Raw genomic sequence first — 17365 nt, forward strand, 5'->3', positions numbered from 1 at the left:
TGCATTCTCCAAAGAAACCTTCAGAAAATAAAAAAGAAAATCTACAAAAAAGTAAACACTTAAAAAAGGTCCCATTGCTATTTCTTTCCTTTGCTGTAGATCCACTTCTGTGTTGTAGATACATTTTACTCATATTTGGCTTTGTTAATTCCAACTTATTTTGACTGTTTCTTTAGTCAGGTCAACACCCAGGGCAAACACATGCAAGCTTCCAATATTCTTGAAATATTTTATTATAAAGCACTTCAGACAAACTTTGATTCCAAAAAAAAAGTTCTCATCTGTAAAAGGAAACTATTTTAAAACAACATTCATAAAGAAAATAGACTGTTCTTAAGCATCAACTTCAGTTAGAACTCTTCTGTAATGAAATCTAAAGACAGAACTGACGGGTCAAGAGCTATTCATTTCATATATACTCATAAAAGGGAAACTAAGATGTTACATAGACATGATGGAGCATCTTATTGTTGACAATGAAATAGGAATACTCGATAGTTAATTCTGGCCTGACAAAGCAGTCCAACATTTAAATATTTTTCAGTCCCGAAAGAGACAAACCATTAACATTTCTCATTCAATAATTAAGCTAGCCCTGGCTAAGGGTTAAAGCCACTTCAAAGCATCTAATGTGATAAGCTCTTCATTTCATGTACTTCTCCTGTTGATCAGCCAAGATTTTTGCTGAGGATTTGGCATCATAGAAAAGTTCATTTATTTCTTCAATATGCTCTTTCTCAATGCTGTCTTTCCCATTAATCTTGGCAAGCAGGTTAGCTGGGGTCAGTAGCTGCACAGCATACCTGTGATCAGACAGAGATGGATGAATAATTACAATTCAGTGCATTCCAGTGAACTGAATATATGTAGGGGAGGGAGATTTGTTAGGAAACACACAGCTCTATCGGCAGTATAAAAAGTCTGCAAGATCCTCCAGCACGCACATTCCTTAAAGAAGGAAAAAAGAGGATTATTACTCTTTTCTAAAGTTAGCACTGCTTTTAATTGACCACATTATTGTATGGGAGAGGGTTGTTTCACTTCCAAGCATGTTTTTAGACCCAGTCATATTTAAGAGAGAAGCCAACTGCACTCAACTTACCTTAAGGTTGTCTTGGTACCGATTTCCCCTAGGTGGTTTAGAGCTTCTTCACTAATATTAATTCCTTCTGTCTGAGCACGAAGTTTTATGATCTGTTGGGATGAATGAGTAAATGAGGAAGCATCCCAAACAATGAGCACGCTGTACTACTTAGCTTAGTAGCTGGAAACTGTCAGCTTAGAGATGAGACATGCTAGGAAATGAGATGGTGTGGGGAGTTATCCCAGTTTAACTTACCACTAAACTGGAATTTGTAGAATTGCAACTCTTTGAATAGGCAAATATGATGTTAAAAAAAATGATTATAAAGGCAGGAAGAGGAACACGTCTGGACTACTAACCCTTCAGGATAATTCTGCATGGTTAGCAAAGTATATCTGCTAATAAGGAGCAGAATAGGAGAACTTGCACAAGAAAATGGGAAAAGCATGCAGGAAGTAAGTGACAGCCAGAGTCTTGAGAACAGCTACACCAATTAGTTACTAAATTTTGCAGTGTACCATTGCCACTATACAGCAGAATCCTCCAAAAAGCCCTACAGAAAGCTACGCCCTTTCCTTAGCAGCTCACAACACACTTTTTATTCAATTGACAAGAAGATAGTAAAATAAATCAAAAAGTTACTTTCTATGATTCACCTATTCTTGCAAGAAGAAAAAAATCGCTAAGAAGAATCTAATCTTTCGAGAACAGTCTCAGGCTTGTACCAGTTTGAAGATCTTTACAAAGTTGGAGAGCAAGATATCACCAATAAGCCTGAGCATACAAAGCTGTAACAAAAGTGGCACAAGTCTCTCGGTAGTCGGTATTACCAGCTGAGTGATAAGGGGCAGACTGGATAATGATGTTGTGTTGTAGTGCTGAGATAACTCTGGAACTGCAAGCCTCATATAATACAGGTATTTTTCACTTTGGCAGCTTTGTAAACAAGATATCAAGAAGCACTCGTTTAAATTAAAGCCATAAAAATGCGCTAGGGAAGTCAGAGTAGGGAACAGAGTAAAAGAGAGGGGCCTGAAAATGGCAGGAAGTTGTGCTAAGATATTAATACTGAATATTGGCAATGCTGCTGCAAATTGCAATTTCCAACTGAAGATTTTTTTCTGTCTTTTAGATCAACTCAAACATCACTTTCCATTCATTCAAATACAGCTACTTTACTCTTCCCCTTCTAGAAACAAGGTGTCTTGAATGCCACATCTTTAACAACTTTTTATCTAGCAACTGGGTAGAACTTTACTGAAGGATTGGGGCCCAAGCCATTAACCCAGCAAATACATACATAAATTAAGTTGCTATGAAATAGGAAAAGAAGTGTTTATCAGGTACAATACATTGGGAACACAAATCCCAACAAAAGTCCCAGTTATAACCTCTACTATCTAACCTCAGGCATACATGCAAAAATGTTTGATTACAGTAGCTGACTAGAATAGGCATAAAAGTGATTTTTCTCCCTATTCTGGTTGCACTAAGGTAACTGTGGGTCTTGCTTTCGGAGCAGAGCTACATAGTGGGATTTCTACTTTATCAACACAATGAGAAATATTTTGAACAGGTTATGAAGAAACTTTCAGTAGATAAATGGACAATTCTTGTGCTGATAAACAAATCAATTGTGAAAGGCCAAGGCAAAGTGTCTCACACATAAACATCAGCAGTGAAACCTTCTTCTGAGCATAAAAGAAGAATGGGAGCAAATACAGAAGAATAAATGTATGGACATCTTATTTTTAAACCACCTCAATTGTATTTAGTTAGAAACCACAGTTAAGTGTTATAGCTCCTCCTCTTCTCCCAAGAGAAGTCGTCATTCAAAAGCCTTAATTTAAGGGAAAATGAGATTATCTGACTATGGGAACATGATTTATGGAACATAATGTCTGGACTCTATTTTTAGCTTTAGGAAATGCTACTGTAAACAGAGTGGAGAGGGAGAGTGGAAATCACAGCACTTACCCAGCTCTTCTGAAAATCAACAATTCAGAAACGAGCTCTTTAACAGTGTATTATCTGCATGACAATACAGCACACTAGGCAGGTACTATATATAGCAAACTTAACGAAAAGTAACTCAGAGTACATACTCCTGCTACCCTAACTACACAAAATTCATACACAGTGTAGGGAAATCCAGACAACAGTCTTTAACACCTCCAGAGTGAGTAAAAGTCATGCTCTAAAATTTGGTTTCTATGCAGACAAAACATAATCGTATTATTAAATCACTGGGCTGCTTCTATTGTAATCTATGCCATAAAGCTTCAAAGTGTCCTTTTAGGTACAAAAAAAATCATCTTAAGAATGGCTCACAACAGCCGCATGTGAAAAGCTCCTCAAACCAAGTGAAATGAAGCTTTGCTTCTACGTTTATATTCGATAAATGCCTCGGCTTCACCTTGGCACTTATCCAGCAGCAGGAGACTATTATCTCGTGACAACGCTCTCCTCCATTGACACTATCTCTTAAATAATACAAAGAATTGACATGATAAACCGTAATGTCTTCTGCATCGTGTCACTTCACAGCATTGAGACGCTAATGAGGGGGATCTTTGACACGATGCATCATAATGGCACCCAAGCATTATAATCGATACACAATACATTGTGATGGCCCCACAGGAAAAGTTTCAGGCATTCAGAAGCATATCTCTGCAACACCTACTGTGCTTACATTTCCAAACTTGACTAGGAGCATGAAAATCCTCCCACTTTCAGGAGACAGTCCTCGTAGGTTAAAGCTACAGTACAGGGCACAGAGGCAAAAAGGCAGTGTGTGAAGTTGCCTTCCTCAACCCTTCTCATCTCTCAGGTGGAGGAACAGCCTGAGGTCAGGGACCAAAGGTCCCAAAATGTGACTTTCATCTCATACCAACTGAAAAAGCACTACCTGCTGCAACCAGCACACTCTATGGAAAGCGCATCTGCAAGAGATGAGGTCAGCAGCAATTCGTGCTATTTCATGCAAGTGAGCTGTCACTTTCAGCTCTAGATCTGCTCCCCAATACAACTCATCAGTGGGTGGAAATCAGACAGAGAAATTGCATGCGCAATTTTAACCAGCTTTCTGCAAATGGTTACTAAAGCAGCATGCACTTAGGAAGCGGTAAGCTTTCTGGCACAAGCCCTGGTGACCACAAAGTGTCAAACAGCTCTATAGTACCAGAATACACAGAGACATGGCAGTCATCCCAGCAGACTAGAACTCCAGGGACTTTTTAGAATTTCTCTTAAAATGCCGCACATACCTGCTTCATTTCTTGGGGTGTGTACAGCATGGTTCGGATAATCATCACTCTATCCAGCAGGTCTAGTGGTATTCCATGAGGAGATACTACATCCTCCGTACCTCTAAAGGAGAAACCAAACAGAAAGAGATTAGATACTATTCTGAGTTCAGTAAATTGATTTGACTGAAGACCACCACAATTTGCTGTGAAGTCAAGAGTGAAAGGTATCCAGATTTCATGGGATCTATAGAGATTGCAGGTAAAACCAGTAAAGTGCTGGTAGAGAGCTGCATTTCTAAGTTCAGTGCCAGTATTCAGGCACTGCAGCTTTAGCCGTGCTCCTCCTCTTGGAAATTAATCAAAATGCCCTGCAATCATCTGTTGTACTCTTGAGTAGATGGTGTTCTCCCCTCTGAAGTGATTCCTTCTCTTATGAGGTTACCGAATCAACTATACTATACAATTAATTTTTCCCCAACCCTTTTAAGAGCCGGGGCAAATCAGAATGTCGCTAACTACTTGAGATAACAGCGTACAGTTAAGAGCTTGCTTCTAGGGACTTAATTTAGCAAAATAAGATACAACATTCTATGCTAATCTTCCTTTCTTAAATCACATTTTTTTCATAACAAGATCTACAGTGAATCCACTGACTGTATTTGCTCTACTTCTACAAGACAGCCTTTTTATGCCTTTGCAAAGAGATCACGGCAATGTCCACCTTAAACATTTTTGAAGGGCTTATCACCTTAACTTCCAAGCAATGCAAACAGAGAAAGATTAATACCAGATGAGCCACTAAGAGGGAAAAGAATAGCTGGTTACACAGCTGAATTAAATCAATTTAAAGAGTAGCAATCATTGCTAATGACAGCTTGTTTAGACATAATTAGAGCTAGACCACAAATTAGCAGTAGAACTTAAGGAAGAATCTGAACATGCAAAGAATGCATTGTGTGGGTGCAAAATACTGAAGTAGAGGCACGAACTGGAGTGGAGATGAAAAACAAGTTAATTAGCAAGACCAAAGAATCACAAAAAGCCAGACCAACATGGGAAATAACAAAGGGTAGAGAGAGGCTGAACTGTGACATGCTTTATTAGTAAGAACAGGAAGCTTAAGTCTGATGCAATGAGGACAGCAAACAGCAAAATGACCCTGAAAAAACATGAAACTATGATGTTAGAGGTTTGTAGCCCTGGTGCTTTTGATGTCCCTAATGGGCAAACAACAGATGCATTGAGATATCCAATGAGAAAGGTAATTGTTACAGTTCACCCAGGAAATAAGACAATTCAGATGCTGTTAAGAGAAAGAGGGACTTGTCAGTGGAAGTAAAAGGAGGAATTCCATTCTGCTTTAACTTAGGTCAGCCTGGCATTAAATGCCCATCCCACCATGAAGCTCACAAGCAGTTCTTGAGCATTGATGCAGCTTGTAAACCAGGGGTTATCACAGATGTCAGTATCAGAGGCAAAAGCCTTCAGAGATTATAAATCTGCTGATACAGCTAATTCCAAGGTTTACGGACCAATGCAAACTGGAAAATTCAACTTTAGACATCATACCTGATAACACAGTTTCCTCGATTGGAAGCAAAGATGACAATGGGGGAAATGGAAGATTCTAGTGCTCGGTGCAGGTATGTGAAACATTCGATATCCAGCATGTGAACTTCATCCACAAAGAGTACACCTGGAACTAGCTCAGCGATGCCTTGATCAATGTATTTATTCACTACCTTATTTATCTCTCCTCGAAGTTTGTCTGAAAACAAAAAGAAACTGTTAGTTGTTCTGCTAGTGAACTATAGGTCTGTATGAAAGACTTAAAGTAAAAATCTCCTTGAATTTTTTCATGGTTTGGAATCTTACCGCCACAGGGAAAAATCTCTATGACACTAAAATTCTGTGGCATTCTCTACTGTATTGGGGAGACATCTGTCTGAACTTGTAGCACTTCACTGGGGTAGTCTGCCCCCTCACATGGCTTGTGAAAAACTATTCAGGTTAGGTATTGAAACAGACTTTGATCTAAATTTAGATAGTCACTTACTGAAACATCATTTCTTTCAAAGCAAAAAGGAGAACAGATCTTTCTGTAGACTTTTTTTCTCCAATGGTCTGTAGGTAGGAAGAACAGCAGTGCACTTAGAGCATCAAGCTGCAGTAGAGGTGTCTAAACCAAACCAAGGTTAGAGTCTTTAGACGCCGTTTTTCTGCTCCACAGAAATTTAGTGTGGTTGCTTCGCATAAGCACACATCCTAACAATGCTTTTTAGATTGTTTGTTGTTGTTGTTCAGTTTGTCTGTTTGTCAAAGTGTGAACCTCACACTCTCTGGCAGGAGTGTTTTGAGAAAGGGGGACGGCACTAGCATTCTAACCTCTCTCTCTTCACAAGACTGGTGCAGAGTACAGTATTTTATCACTCTACGTGTGAACCAATTACATGTTGGACTGTTTCCAGCCACTGCAATTCTAGCAGCTGTATCATTGCTTTTTGAAATCCGAATATTTATGAATAAGTGTTATGCAGACATTCACTTAGAGATGGTACATGAATAACCCTAGTTTTAACGCTCTTCTAACTGGCAAATATATAGGTTATATTGGTCTAAAAATATCATGTAGGATTCATACCAGTAATTTCAGTTTTCTTAGGCTTCATTAATTGCCCCATCATAGAAAGGATGTCTTGCCCACCCTAGGAGAAGAAAGTTACAGATCAGCTATGAGGTCTCATAGTGAGCATATACCACCAGAATTTTATAAACCAGGAATTGGTTAAAGAAGTTGTTACTTGCACTTAACTTGATACTTTGTATCAGCAGTGGTTGACAATCTGTCAAAGGCTAGGTCATTGCACTGCAGCAGCATTTTAAACATAATCATTTAGCTACCTCCTCACCCTTTCTTTAGCCATGTTCATTTGGAGAATATAGAAAACCAAAATGAGGTATCCTCTTTTAAAAAAGTTGTCACAGAGAAGCTCATAAAGACTAAAATTATCAGGGAACACAGAGACTTGGATTGCCTGCGTTCATGGTAGGTGTTCAACCTGTAAACACAGGATCAATTATGCTAAGTTTTAAGAGTTTTGAACACCTTGATTTTTATCATGTAAATGGTTTTGTTGAAAAAAGGATGTTTATTTTGAAATGGAATAGTTAAAGGCTTGTAGTATCATACTGTAGGGATGCTAGGCTTTAAACAAAGATACTGTTTTGTTAGTGGCTTATGTTCATGACGCACACGGAATTCCCTCAATACCAGGTTTATGTTAAGATAAAGCAAGGAGTAATTCTCCTATTTTCATTTTTTTGCTGCAGTATGTTCAGAACTCTACTGAAAGTCACAAGGAAATTTAACAAGAGGCTAGGAAGCATTTCTGAAGGAAGCAGGGACATCAATAGAATCTGCAACAGTCAAAAATACTTAGTGACCTTTTATCATAGTGCTTGCAGTTTCCGTTTCGTGGCCGCAATACCATAAACACAGAGCAGAATAAATTAATCTGTACTCAGAACTTTTGGCAAATAAAATGATGCAGATCTGGCTGCTGCTACCTCACACCTGTCAGGAAATTTCCTTCTGGAGAGAAAACAATAATCTCTTTCCTTGGTCAAGAGGAGCAGCCTGCACTGCTCTCTTTTTGTAGGGGATGGAGCACAGCGGTGGAGGGAATGGGAGAGCTAGGTCTAGATTACGCGTTAAAACTGTGAAAGTAGTGGATCTCAAATATCCACGTGGAAGCTCCGCTATTGCTATAAGGCTGTTCTCTGTAGTGTTAGGAAATGTACTCTGATAAATATTCCATAAGCAGGTGCATGAATCCTAACCCAGCAACTGCCTCTTTAACCTGTATGGCAATGCTGCCGAGGTAGCCAACTGCAGCATGACCTCCCTCCAGAGAGGAGAGGTAGACTTGCCTTCACGGTGTAACACCTCCTTCTTTTCCTATAGTGGTGTCTCTGAGGGTGATTCAGGACAGCTCAGCTTTGTACATCTGCTTGATTATTCTAGTAACCATCACATTTATGTCAAATTATTTTACTGTAAAGACTTCATCCATGGAGTCAGATACCTGAGGTCGAGCATTGGCCACATCCAAGTCATGCAGGGTGACATCCTGAATAATTTCCTTTTTCTTGTGTACATCACCCTTTGGCAAGGGAACATACTCTTCAGCTTCAAGGTCAAATTCCGTAGCATAGATATCACACCTGCCCTGCCTCTGAGAGAAAGCAAAAAAAGAGAAACCCAGGTATAGAATTGGTTTCAGCGCCAAAACCTTGAGTGATATGAAATTGATAAAGAGCTTGGTTCACAATTCCAGTCCTGACAAGCTTCAACTGACTATTCAGACATCCCATTCCCTGCTTAGCAACAGGCATTCCCTATCTACTGATCAAAGCTCAAATACTCTGTTGAAAAACACCTGATATTTTCAGTGGTAAGAATATTCCACTCCCCTCTCCCCTTCTTTTAACCGTATGCAATTCTTGCTAAAGGACAAATCCAGCAGATCAACTAAAGATTGGGAGAACTGTTCAAGATTCTTTTGTAGGTGGGTGATTTATTATATGACACAAAATATTATGCTCATCCATTAAACAGCAAGTATCGCTGTACACTACTTTCTAAATCAGATATGAAAAGAATGCTAACTAATGCAGCATTCCCTTCTACATGTATATATCTTGTGGAGAAAATACCAGAGCGATAAAAGAAAGATTAAATACACTGCACATGTCAGCCTGAAAATGACTAAAGTTGCTTGTTTTTTCCCCCCTTCCCTTAAAGATGTCTTGATCTTACAGAAAAGAAAACTCATCCGGACAGCATCAGTGATAGCTTCCTTGCCAGATGACCTTAATTGTGAACCAGATGACCACGTTCTTTCAATGTAAGAGAGAATTTTCTCTCCAGATAAGAAAAATACTGGGCACTTTTTAAAACTTCCATGTAACCATTTCATGTCAGTTAAGGTTAATAAATCGGAGAGCCTTCTGAAAAAGGCAGAGAAAGGTCTGCAAGAATACATACACCTGCATAAAAGTGCATAACTTTTACCTTGACGGCTCCACTGTTTGCTTCAATATAAATAACATCACCGGTTTCCACTCGCTCTTTCTGCAAGCTCTCAAATATGCTTGGGTCCAGCTGGAGACAAGTGAACACCACAGTTGTTCAAAATGGTTCCATATTGTTACAGTAAGCAAGGAAGAGAAATTTAGTTCAAAGCTCACTCCCACCAGACAAAATTAAACTGCAACTCCCCCCAACAACACTTCTAGGATTTTATACAGCTGTAACACTTGGAGTAGTGGTAGAGAATAAAAGTGGAAGAAGATGCACAGAGTTTACTTTCTTAACAAAAAAAAAAAAAAATCTGCTATCTGAAGGAAGTGACAGTAAGTGCCAGAAACAATGATATCAGTTACTCTCAAGAAGTATGCCTTTGTGTAACGTGACAATATATTTATACCTAGGATGCAGTACTTCTCTTGCTTTCTAAACAAAACTTTTATAAAAAAATCTGGCTGTAGCACTGGATTATGCTACTTGATTTCTTGAATCTGCATCCTCTGTGGAGCTGTGTAAGGGAATGTGGAATATGTTCGATGCTTTTGTTGTTTATTCACTTTTGCTCTGCATTTTCTTGTTTTCAGAGCGAGATGGTACTTAGCAACAGATAGCTTTCAATTCTCTCATACGCTGACAGGGATATTGAAGAACATGGACAGAGACTTGTAGAAGAAAACAAAGGGAAAGTGGGTCTGAGCTGGCAACATACCAGCTCAATTTCCAGTTCAGAATCAAATATTCACTAGAGCATACCTCCCCGTGGAAAGAAGGGATGTGACAAAAAGGACAATTTATACTGAAGCAGGTAAGATTTCCCAAAACCATCCTCAAAAATTCAGTTGAGAATCAGGAAAACAAAACCAAACAAGACCTTTCTTGTACGTTTGTTAATCACGAACATGAGTTTATAGCCAGGGTCAGTGTGAGGTATCACAGACTGAGACAGATCATAGTTCACATTCCCAACTCGGCCCATTTCTCTGTGGTACTAGTAATGCTGCAGAACTGCACCAGGATCACTTCCTGCCTGCACTCTCCCTTAACTCGCTGAAGACATACAAGTGTGTGCTGTCAAAGAGAAACATTACAGAGGCTGCTGAGTGATGGGTTTACTCCCAATTTCAATTAGTATGAGACAAGACTAGCATCTAAATATTCTACACAAAACAGATCTAAGTACACATTCAGGAGTAGGATAAAGTTGTCTAGCAAAAGAAAACAGCCTCCTGGAATCCCCACTCTATAGAGATGGGGATCAAGAGCTTGCAATGGAAACAAGAAGTGCTAAAAATAGAAGGTGAAGACCTGAAATACTTCAGGAAATTTTTCAGGCTCTACAATACATACCTTCAACTGTTTGGTTCCCTTTGCAGTTTTGAGTCCTATAATTACGTGGCTGATGGTTTTGCCGTAACCCCCCATAGGATTTTCAGTCTCACATGGAGTTAGTTCTGTGACTTCTCCTTCATAAACCTCCTTGGTCTCTTTAATCCTCAGCCCTGCAAGAAATAGTTTAGAATAGTGTCAGTACACAAATCGATGGCTGGATACAGTCTGCTGCATTACTGCCAACAGAACGTAACATATTATTAGGTTGCATTACATTTAATGGTAATTTTTTACTTTCACAATTAGAAAGGTCAATTATTGTTCTCTTCCTCGATATTAAGTGAGAATATTAATCCTGTGTCATCAGAGCGAAAGTTCAGCCCAAGTTCTGACCTGCAAAGCAGTTTGTTAAACTCTAAGAAACTATCTTCTTTCTCTCTGTTATTATTAGTTCTTGAACCAAATGTAAGTATCCTCTCTCTTTTCCCTCCCCCAAAGAGGGGATTTGCTTGATTTGTTCTTCTAGGCTAAAGTCAAAGAAACAGTTCATCTTCTGAAACTAAAGATCAATGACACTAATTGTAACTGTAATTTTTACACAATTTTTGTACCATCAGAAAAGCCCTGCAAAGTAAGGAAAAAGACATGAGAAAAAAAAGTAACTTCATGAAAATCTTAAAATTCTAGCAACTAAGTTGAAAATACCATAAATTGATTAACAGGTATTGTGTCATAAAATTAAGAAAAAGTTACTGTAGAATTTAAAATATTTTTCAATTTCATTGCACAAGGTGAGCTAAATAATTTAGCAGAATCTGCTATAATGCAAATTTAAAACTATTTCAAAACAGCTGACAAAGCCATCCTTACTTGGTTAGTTTTCAAGCAGTTGAGCAATCATCGTAGTATCTGGGTATCTTCTATTCTAATCAGAACTATTGTAATGAACTAAGTTATTTTAAATTGATGAAAAATATAGAGCTGAAGAGTTTTACGGTTATACAGTTCCACAGAAAAACCACTATCATCACCGCCACCACTACAATTATGCAGATGTTCTAACTACATAAAAGTTCAAAGAACCCACATCTGAAGAAACTCTATAAAGTATTTTATGAGACACACATGCCATACCAAAAATAATGAATGGGCTGTAACAAGATATAAGGAAGTCATCCTGCCCAGTCTGAGGCTATTAGGACTTTATAAAACTTTCCTTGTTCCATAACTTTTCATTTTGCTTTGAAATAGATCAGACACTTCACCAGTAATCTTGAGTTGCTGATAGGGAAGTATAAAGAACTGACAAATATGAGTCTGTCTCCCTCTACTGGACCCAAATTAAGACTAGGAATTGAAATGGGAGAAATGAGTTAATTGTGGCTAACATGATAATTTCTTGGTAAGAAACGTTTGCTTCCTCTTATTTAGCACTACATAAAAAGTTCTATATGAAGTTCATTTCAGTAATTTTTTAAAATGTTTTCCAGGTATGCCAAAACAATAGATAAAAAAAAATAAATCAATGAACCTTTGAGTTATAAAACTGACTTAGACAAGGCTGTATCACGTAGGCTACACATGCAAGGAATGTGAAGCAATATGGGAACTGCTGGTGGTGAGAAGTGGACGTTCACAGGTTTGTTTTTCCTTTTTGTTTTGTTTTTAAACTTTCAGCATGATCTCTATTCTGCTCTGATAAACTGGAAGCCCATTTGTGTTTGGGTCATGTTTTGTATGCTGCTAAAGCACATTTTCCAGTTTCATTTAATCTGAAAAGAATCCAGGTCACATGCTCAGTCTGCTCACAACACAAACCAAAGCTGAGGCAATGAGGGCAACCCAGAGATTTGCCTCAACAGCATGCCTCTGATCTAAACTAACGTGCTCATATAGATGTGTCTATAAAAAATGTTTTCAGGTTAACATGATCTGAACAAAGGTAATCAATACTTTGAACTTGCTGCCGATTATCCTTTGTTTTCAAATGAATCTGCAACTACGAACTTCACTCTCAAAAGAGTTCTTTAACTTAGACATTTCCTACTTACAAATCAGAAGCATGAGTCTAAAAAGACAACTGCAGGCCATTTCTTGTTTTGGTTCAATAGCACTACATGGAGTTAAATAGTGTTTGCTTGATTTACTGGCAGCTACTATTTGGAGACACAGGGAACAGATATGCTATTTAAGTGGTTATTCCAGTAGTTATTTTTTACTGCAACTGAGCTCTAACATTAGCTACTGTCATCATCCTTGCCAGCTGCTAATAAGCTCTACACAGGATTAATCTCTCTCAGCTTTTTTAACCCATACAACAATTCCATCTTCTCATTTCCCACTCTGTCCTTTTATGTTTCTTAGGTATCAGAAACTCTACTATACCCCAGGCAGTACTTGGCCACGAGACTGTGTCCAGTCTGTTATTAAAAGACTCCCAAAAATAAAAATTCTGTAAACTCATACATCCCAGTTTCCTTATACGGTGACGGGTCCAAACCTGTCAGACTCTGTTGTTTCCAAGAAAAAAAAGAAAGATAAAGTAAAAAATTGATGTTAACATGCCTCATCATTTTTATAAATTGAGGTGGTTAAACCCTCTGAAAGTAAAATGCACAATATGAGCAACAGATGATATGTACAGAACCTGCTAATAAGGAATCATACAAGACTCCTCCCCACCCCCCCAAAAAAACCCCAAATACCTAAGTGAATACTCGTTGACATGTGAGCTCAAGCTTCTCTTGCACCCAGTCACAACTGACATTGCACTGTGCATACAAAAAAATTTTTTTTTAAAAATGCACCCTTGTAAATTATTTATTTACCAGGCAGGGAACCTAAAACGTAACTGAGATTTAAACATGATTGGAAAATGTTCCATTACAAAAAACAGTAGTTACTAGTCCTTTAAAATATGTCAGAGGTTTGGGTTTGTTTTTTTTTAACGTTGATAAAAATATTCAATAAAGGTTGTATTATGAAAATGTGACATGTAATTCAACAGAAAGGAATGAAAGAAGTACCATCTTTCATTAACACCAATATTTGTTTAGAAGTGTCTCTCTATTGACATTCAGGGAATGCAGGGAACTAACAATGTAGCTGGCTGTTAAACCTCAGACAGTTAAAATACTGCTATCTCTAGGAATGACAACATGGATGGCATAAGTTTCATCTGTTGGTTCAGGTTTCCAAATCTCTGACAGGGAACTTCATCACATCAAGGAAATATTGCAGACTACTCAGTTTCTGGCTTCCCTCCCTCAGGCCCTGCCAGATTCGTGGTAACCAGAAGACCAGATACTACTGAGAGTTGCTTTCTTGTAAAAGTCAACGGAATACTTTTGTTTCATTGCAGAACCGAGAGACTTCTTCACCTTACTGCCACCGAATACTTAGATAAATTCCAAAGGGAAACATGGTACAGAAACCAGGAAAATTAACTGTTAATATGTTCAGGACTAAAATCGGTTAGGTTATCTTTAGCCACTCCTCATACAAACAAGGGCCACTTCCAATGGCATTTATCAGCTGTCAGCACCTATCATATAAGAGATTTTAGATACTCATTGAGGTTGTGTTGCAAATTTAACCAATTTACATCAAGCTTGTAAAAGCACTCTGGAATTGAGGAAGAAATTAAGGTAAAGTATTTCTTTTGTTGGCATGAAACTTTCTTTGTGCTTGCTGAAATACTAAGTCAGACTAACACTGCCATTTGGGAGTCCCTAATTAAGACTGTTTGCTCAGTAGGGTGAAATCACTAAAATGAAAAAGGAGGGAGTGTTTTTCTGTCTGCAAATATTTCTGCTAGTGTGAGAAGCTACAAATCATTTTTCTTTCAATTTTATTCAGAGTCACAAGGCAAAACCAGGAGATAAGCCTGGAGGATGAGAGGAGACACCAAGGAAGTAGAATGAACCATAATACAGCAATTAAGTTATGGTTTATAAACAGAAAACCTTACTGACTGACTCCACTAAGTGTGGAAGAGATTCACTAAATTAGTATCGGCACTGAAAAAAAGAACATACCATGATCTGAAGACAACCATGACCACTGAAAAGTCTTTCCTTTTTAGATGACTGGGAAAAAGCAAAGTGAGTATCATGCGAATACTTAATTCTTCTGGTTTTCTGAAACCTACCAATTGCACGCCGGAAGTTTTCCATTAGAACTTCTGTTTTCTTGATCTCAGTGGAATAGACCTCACTTCCAACCATAGGACAAAAGGGAACTTTACTTCCCAGTTCCTGAGCAATAGCTAAAGCCAAAGCAGTCTTAAAAGAATAGAAAAACAAGAACCTCATGTTATTTTTCATGAGAATTAACAAACGATTATTTCTGCACAAATTTAACTTTTTCCTCATCATATAAACTTCCGTATATCAACTATCAATTTAATATTAAGACTATTCTATCTGATGCATATTTCTCACATGTAACAACTCTCCTCCCCCAAAACAAGCTAGACACATATAAAGTGACTTTTATCAGACTTATAAAAACCTTAAAGACACTGGGCATTTGAATTAGACATCTGATACAAATGCAAAAAGCCTTAAATAGCATGGGGAAAAAAATAAATAAAACAAAAACTATTTAGGCTTCTAACATGAAATTAATTTCTAAGACGACTCTTCAGAGACCGTATTATCTGTTTGGTAACCTACAACATGTGGTTTAACACTAATGATGCCTGAACACACCACTGGATACTGCCAATGTTGATGACATGGCAAAAATCAAAATATAAAGCAGGAAATCATATCGATACATTGATGAAAAAAAATTCTAGTAGAAGGAAACATTAGGAAATGACTATCCTAAAATGGTTTTGACAACAAATTAAAATAAAATAGATTTGGGAATACTTTATCTCAAAAAAGAAAAATAATACCTTGCCAGTTCCAGGAGGTCCTGCCAACAGCACAGCTCTGCCAGCCATTTTCTTGCTTTTGATTAGTTCCACTATAACCCCACAAGCCTATAAGTTAAATAAGCATTTACACTGTTAACACAAGTATTGCCATAATATCTTTTGTTCCAATACTAGTAAAAGCGTTTAGAAATATTAGGTTTTGTGACCCCACTAGAAATAAAGAGGATTTCAATTTCATGTACACAAAGTGAAGAAAGATCAGAAAAATCTACTTCCTACAATCATTTTATCTGATACAGACATTATAAAAACCAAAACAAATCACAGACCACAAAACTCAGCCTAAGAGCACAGACTTTTTTGCCCCCCTGTGGTCGTGTGCATATTATAAGCGTTTAAAAATAAAGCAGGAAATCAATCTTTGAGTTTCAGAACGACATATCTGCTAAAGCCACGACGAGATACCGGACTGAAACAGAAGCTCCAATCTCCACTTGTACCAAATCTCTCGATTTTTGGTAGGTTCCATTGCCTTCAATACCCCAATTTCTACGCCTAAAACCCGGGCGACAGTCACCTGCCCTTGCCGCCAGCTAATGCAAAAAAGTAGCGGCGTTAAGGAATAGCCTTGATCACCCCCGTCGCTCCTCGCACAGCAGCGGAACGCACGGAGGAGCCCAGCAAAGACTTTCACTCGCTAACGGGACTTAAAAAGGCATCCAGCACAGGCCGAGCCTGCCCCCCGGGGCCCCTCAGGCTTCACCTCAGCCGGGGGGGAGCCTGCAGAGCCCCCGGGAAGCCCGGGCCGGGCCCTGCCGCCCCCCGTCGCTCACCTCCCGCGCGTTCTCCTGCCCCACCAGCCCGGCCCCCGCCGGCTTGGCGGTGCCGCTCTCGTCCAGCCCCAGCCCCTTGACATGGCTGTGGGCGGCGATGCGCTGCGTCTTCGAGGTGCTCTTCACCTCCTCGATCTTCATGGCGGGGCAGAACCGACCCAAACCACCCGCGCTCGCCACACGCGGCCCGCGCGTTACCAAGGCTCCCGGCGCGCGGCCGCCCCCGCCCGCCCCGCCGCGCTATTGGTTCATGTGGCGGCGCTCTCTATTCTTATTGGGCGCGGCGCACGCCTGTCTCCGCCAGGGGGTGCATATTTTTAGGGTCCGTCAGCCCGTTTCCGTGTGCGACGGCTCCGCAGGGCCCGGCCGGGAGCGGGACTGTGGCGGAGTCGGGCCGGGGGCAGGAACCGACGGGAGCCGAGACGGGGGGCGAGGACAGGCCCTCCCGGAGAGGGAAAAGCAGCTTGTTCTTGCTTGGCGGGTTTCTTGGCCCTACATCTACTTGAAAATCTTCTGCCTTCGCTGAATCCGGTGTGGGGCTGGAGTCAGTGCTTCCCGCCCCTCTCCCTGGGTGCCCCTCTCCCTGGGTGCCCCTCTCCCTGGGTGCCCCTCTCCCTGGGTGTCCTCTGGCTCGCTGTGGGGCTGGGTGCCCCTCTCCCAGGCACTCAGGCTGCCCGTGACCAGCTGTTAGCAATGCTTTCTAAAAATCTGTGCTAGGTTTAGCTTACAAAAGTAAGTCGAGGCTTCCCATGGGTGTTTTCTAGATCTTTGTGAAAGAAAAAGTAAGGGTGATCTCTTACCTGCTTGGTGTCACTCGCTAACTTCTAGCTTTCTGTGTAACTGCAAAATAATTCTGTTCCATGTGTCCAAAGCCTTTATGTAAGCTTCTGAGGC

The 17365-nt window shown here is 39.6% G+C and overlaps 1 protein-coding gene across 1 annotated transcript; it reads right to left on the reverse strand.

Moving 5' to 3' along the window:
- Positions 1-205: 205 nt before the first annotated feature.
- Positions 206-16704, reverse strand: RUVBL1 (RuvB like AAA ATPase 1). The gene is made up of 11 exons (XM_074151720.1): positions 16472-16704; positions 15657-15743; positions 14904-15036; positions 10772-10923; positions 9410-9499; positions 8421-8570; positions 6977-7040; positions 5905-6103; positions 4354-4456; positions 1103-1194; positions 206-803 (listed from the first exon to the last, which is right to left on the reverse strand). The coding sequence occupies exons 1-11, from the start codon at positions 16610-16612 to the stop codon at positions 644-646; spliced, it is 1371 nt and encodes a 456-aa protein (XP_074007821.1). The 5' UTR covers positions 16613-16704; the 3' UTR covers positions 206-643.
- Positions 16705-17365: the final 661 nt, after the last annotated feature.

Source organism: Numenius arquata, chromosome 8 (genome assembly GCF_964106895.1).
Source record: "Numenius arquata chromosome 8, bNumArq3.hap1.1, whole genome shotgun sequence".
Classification (NCBI taxonomy): domain Eukaryota; kingdom Metazoa; phylum Chordata; class Aves; order Charadriiformes; family Scolopacidae; genus Numenius; species Numenius arquata.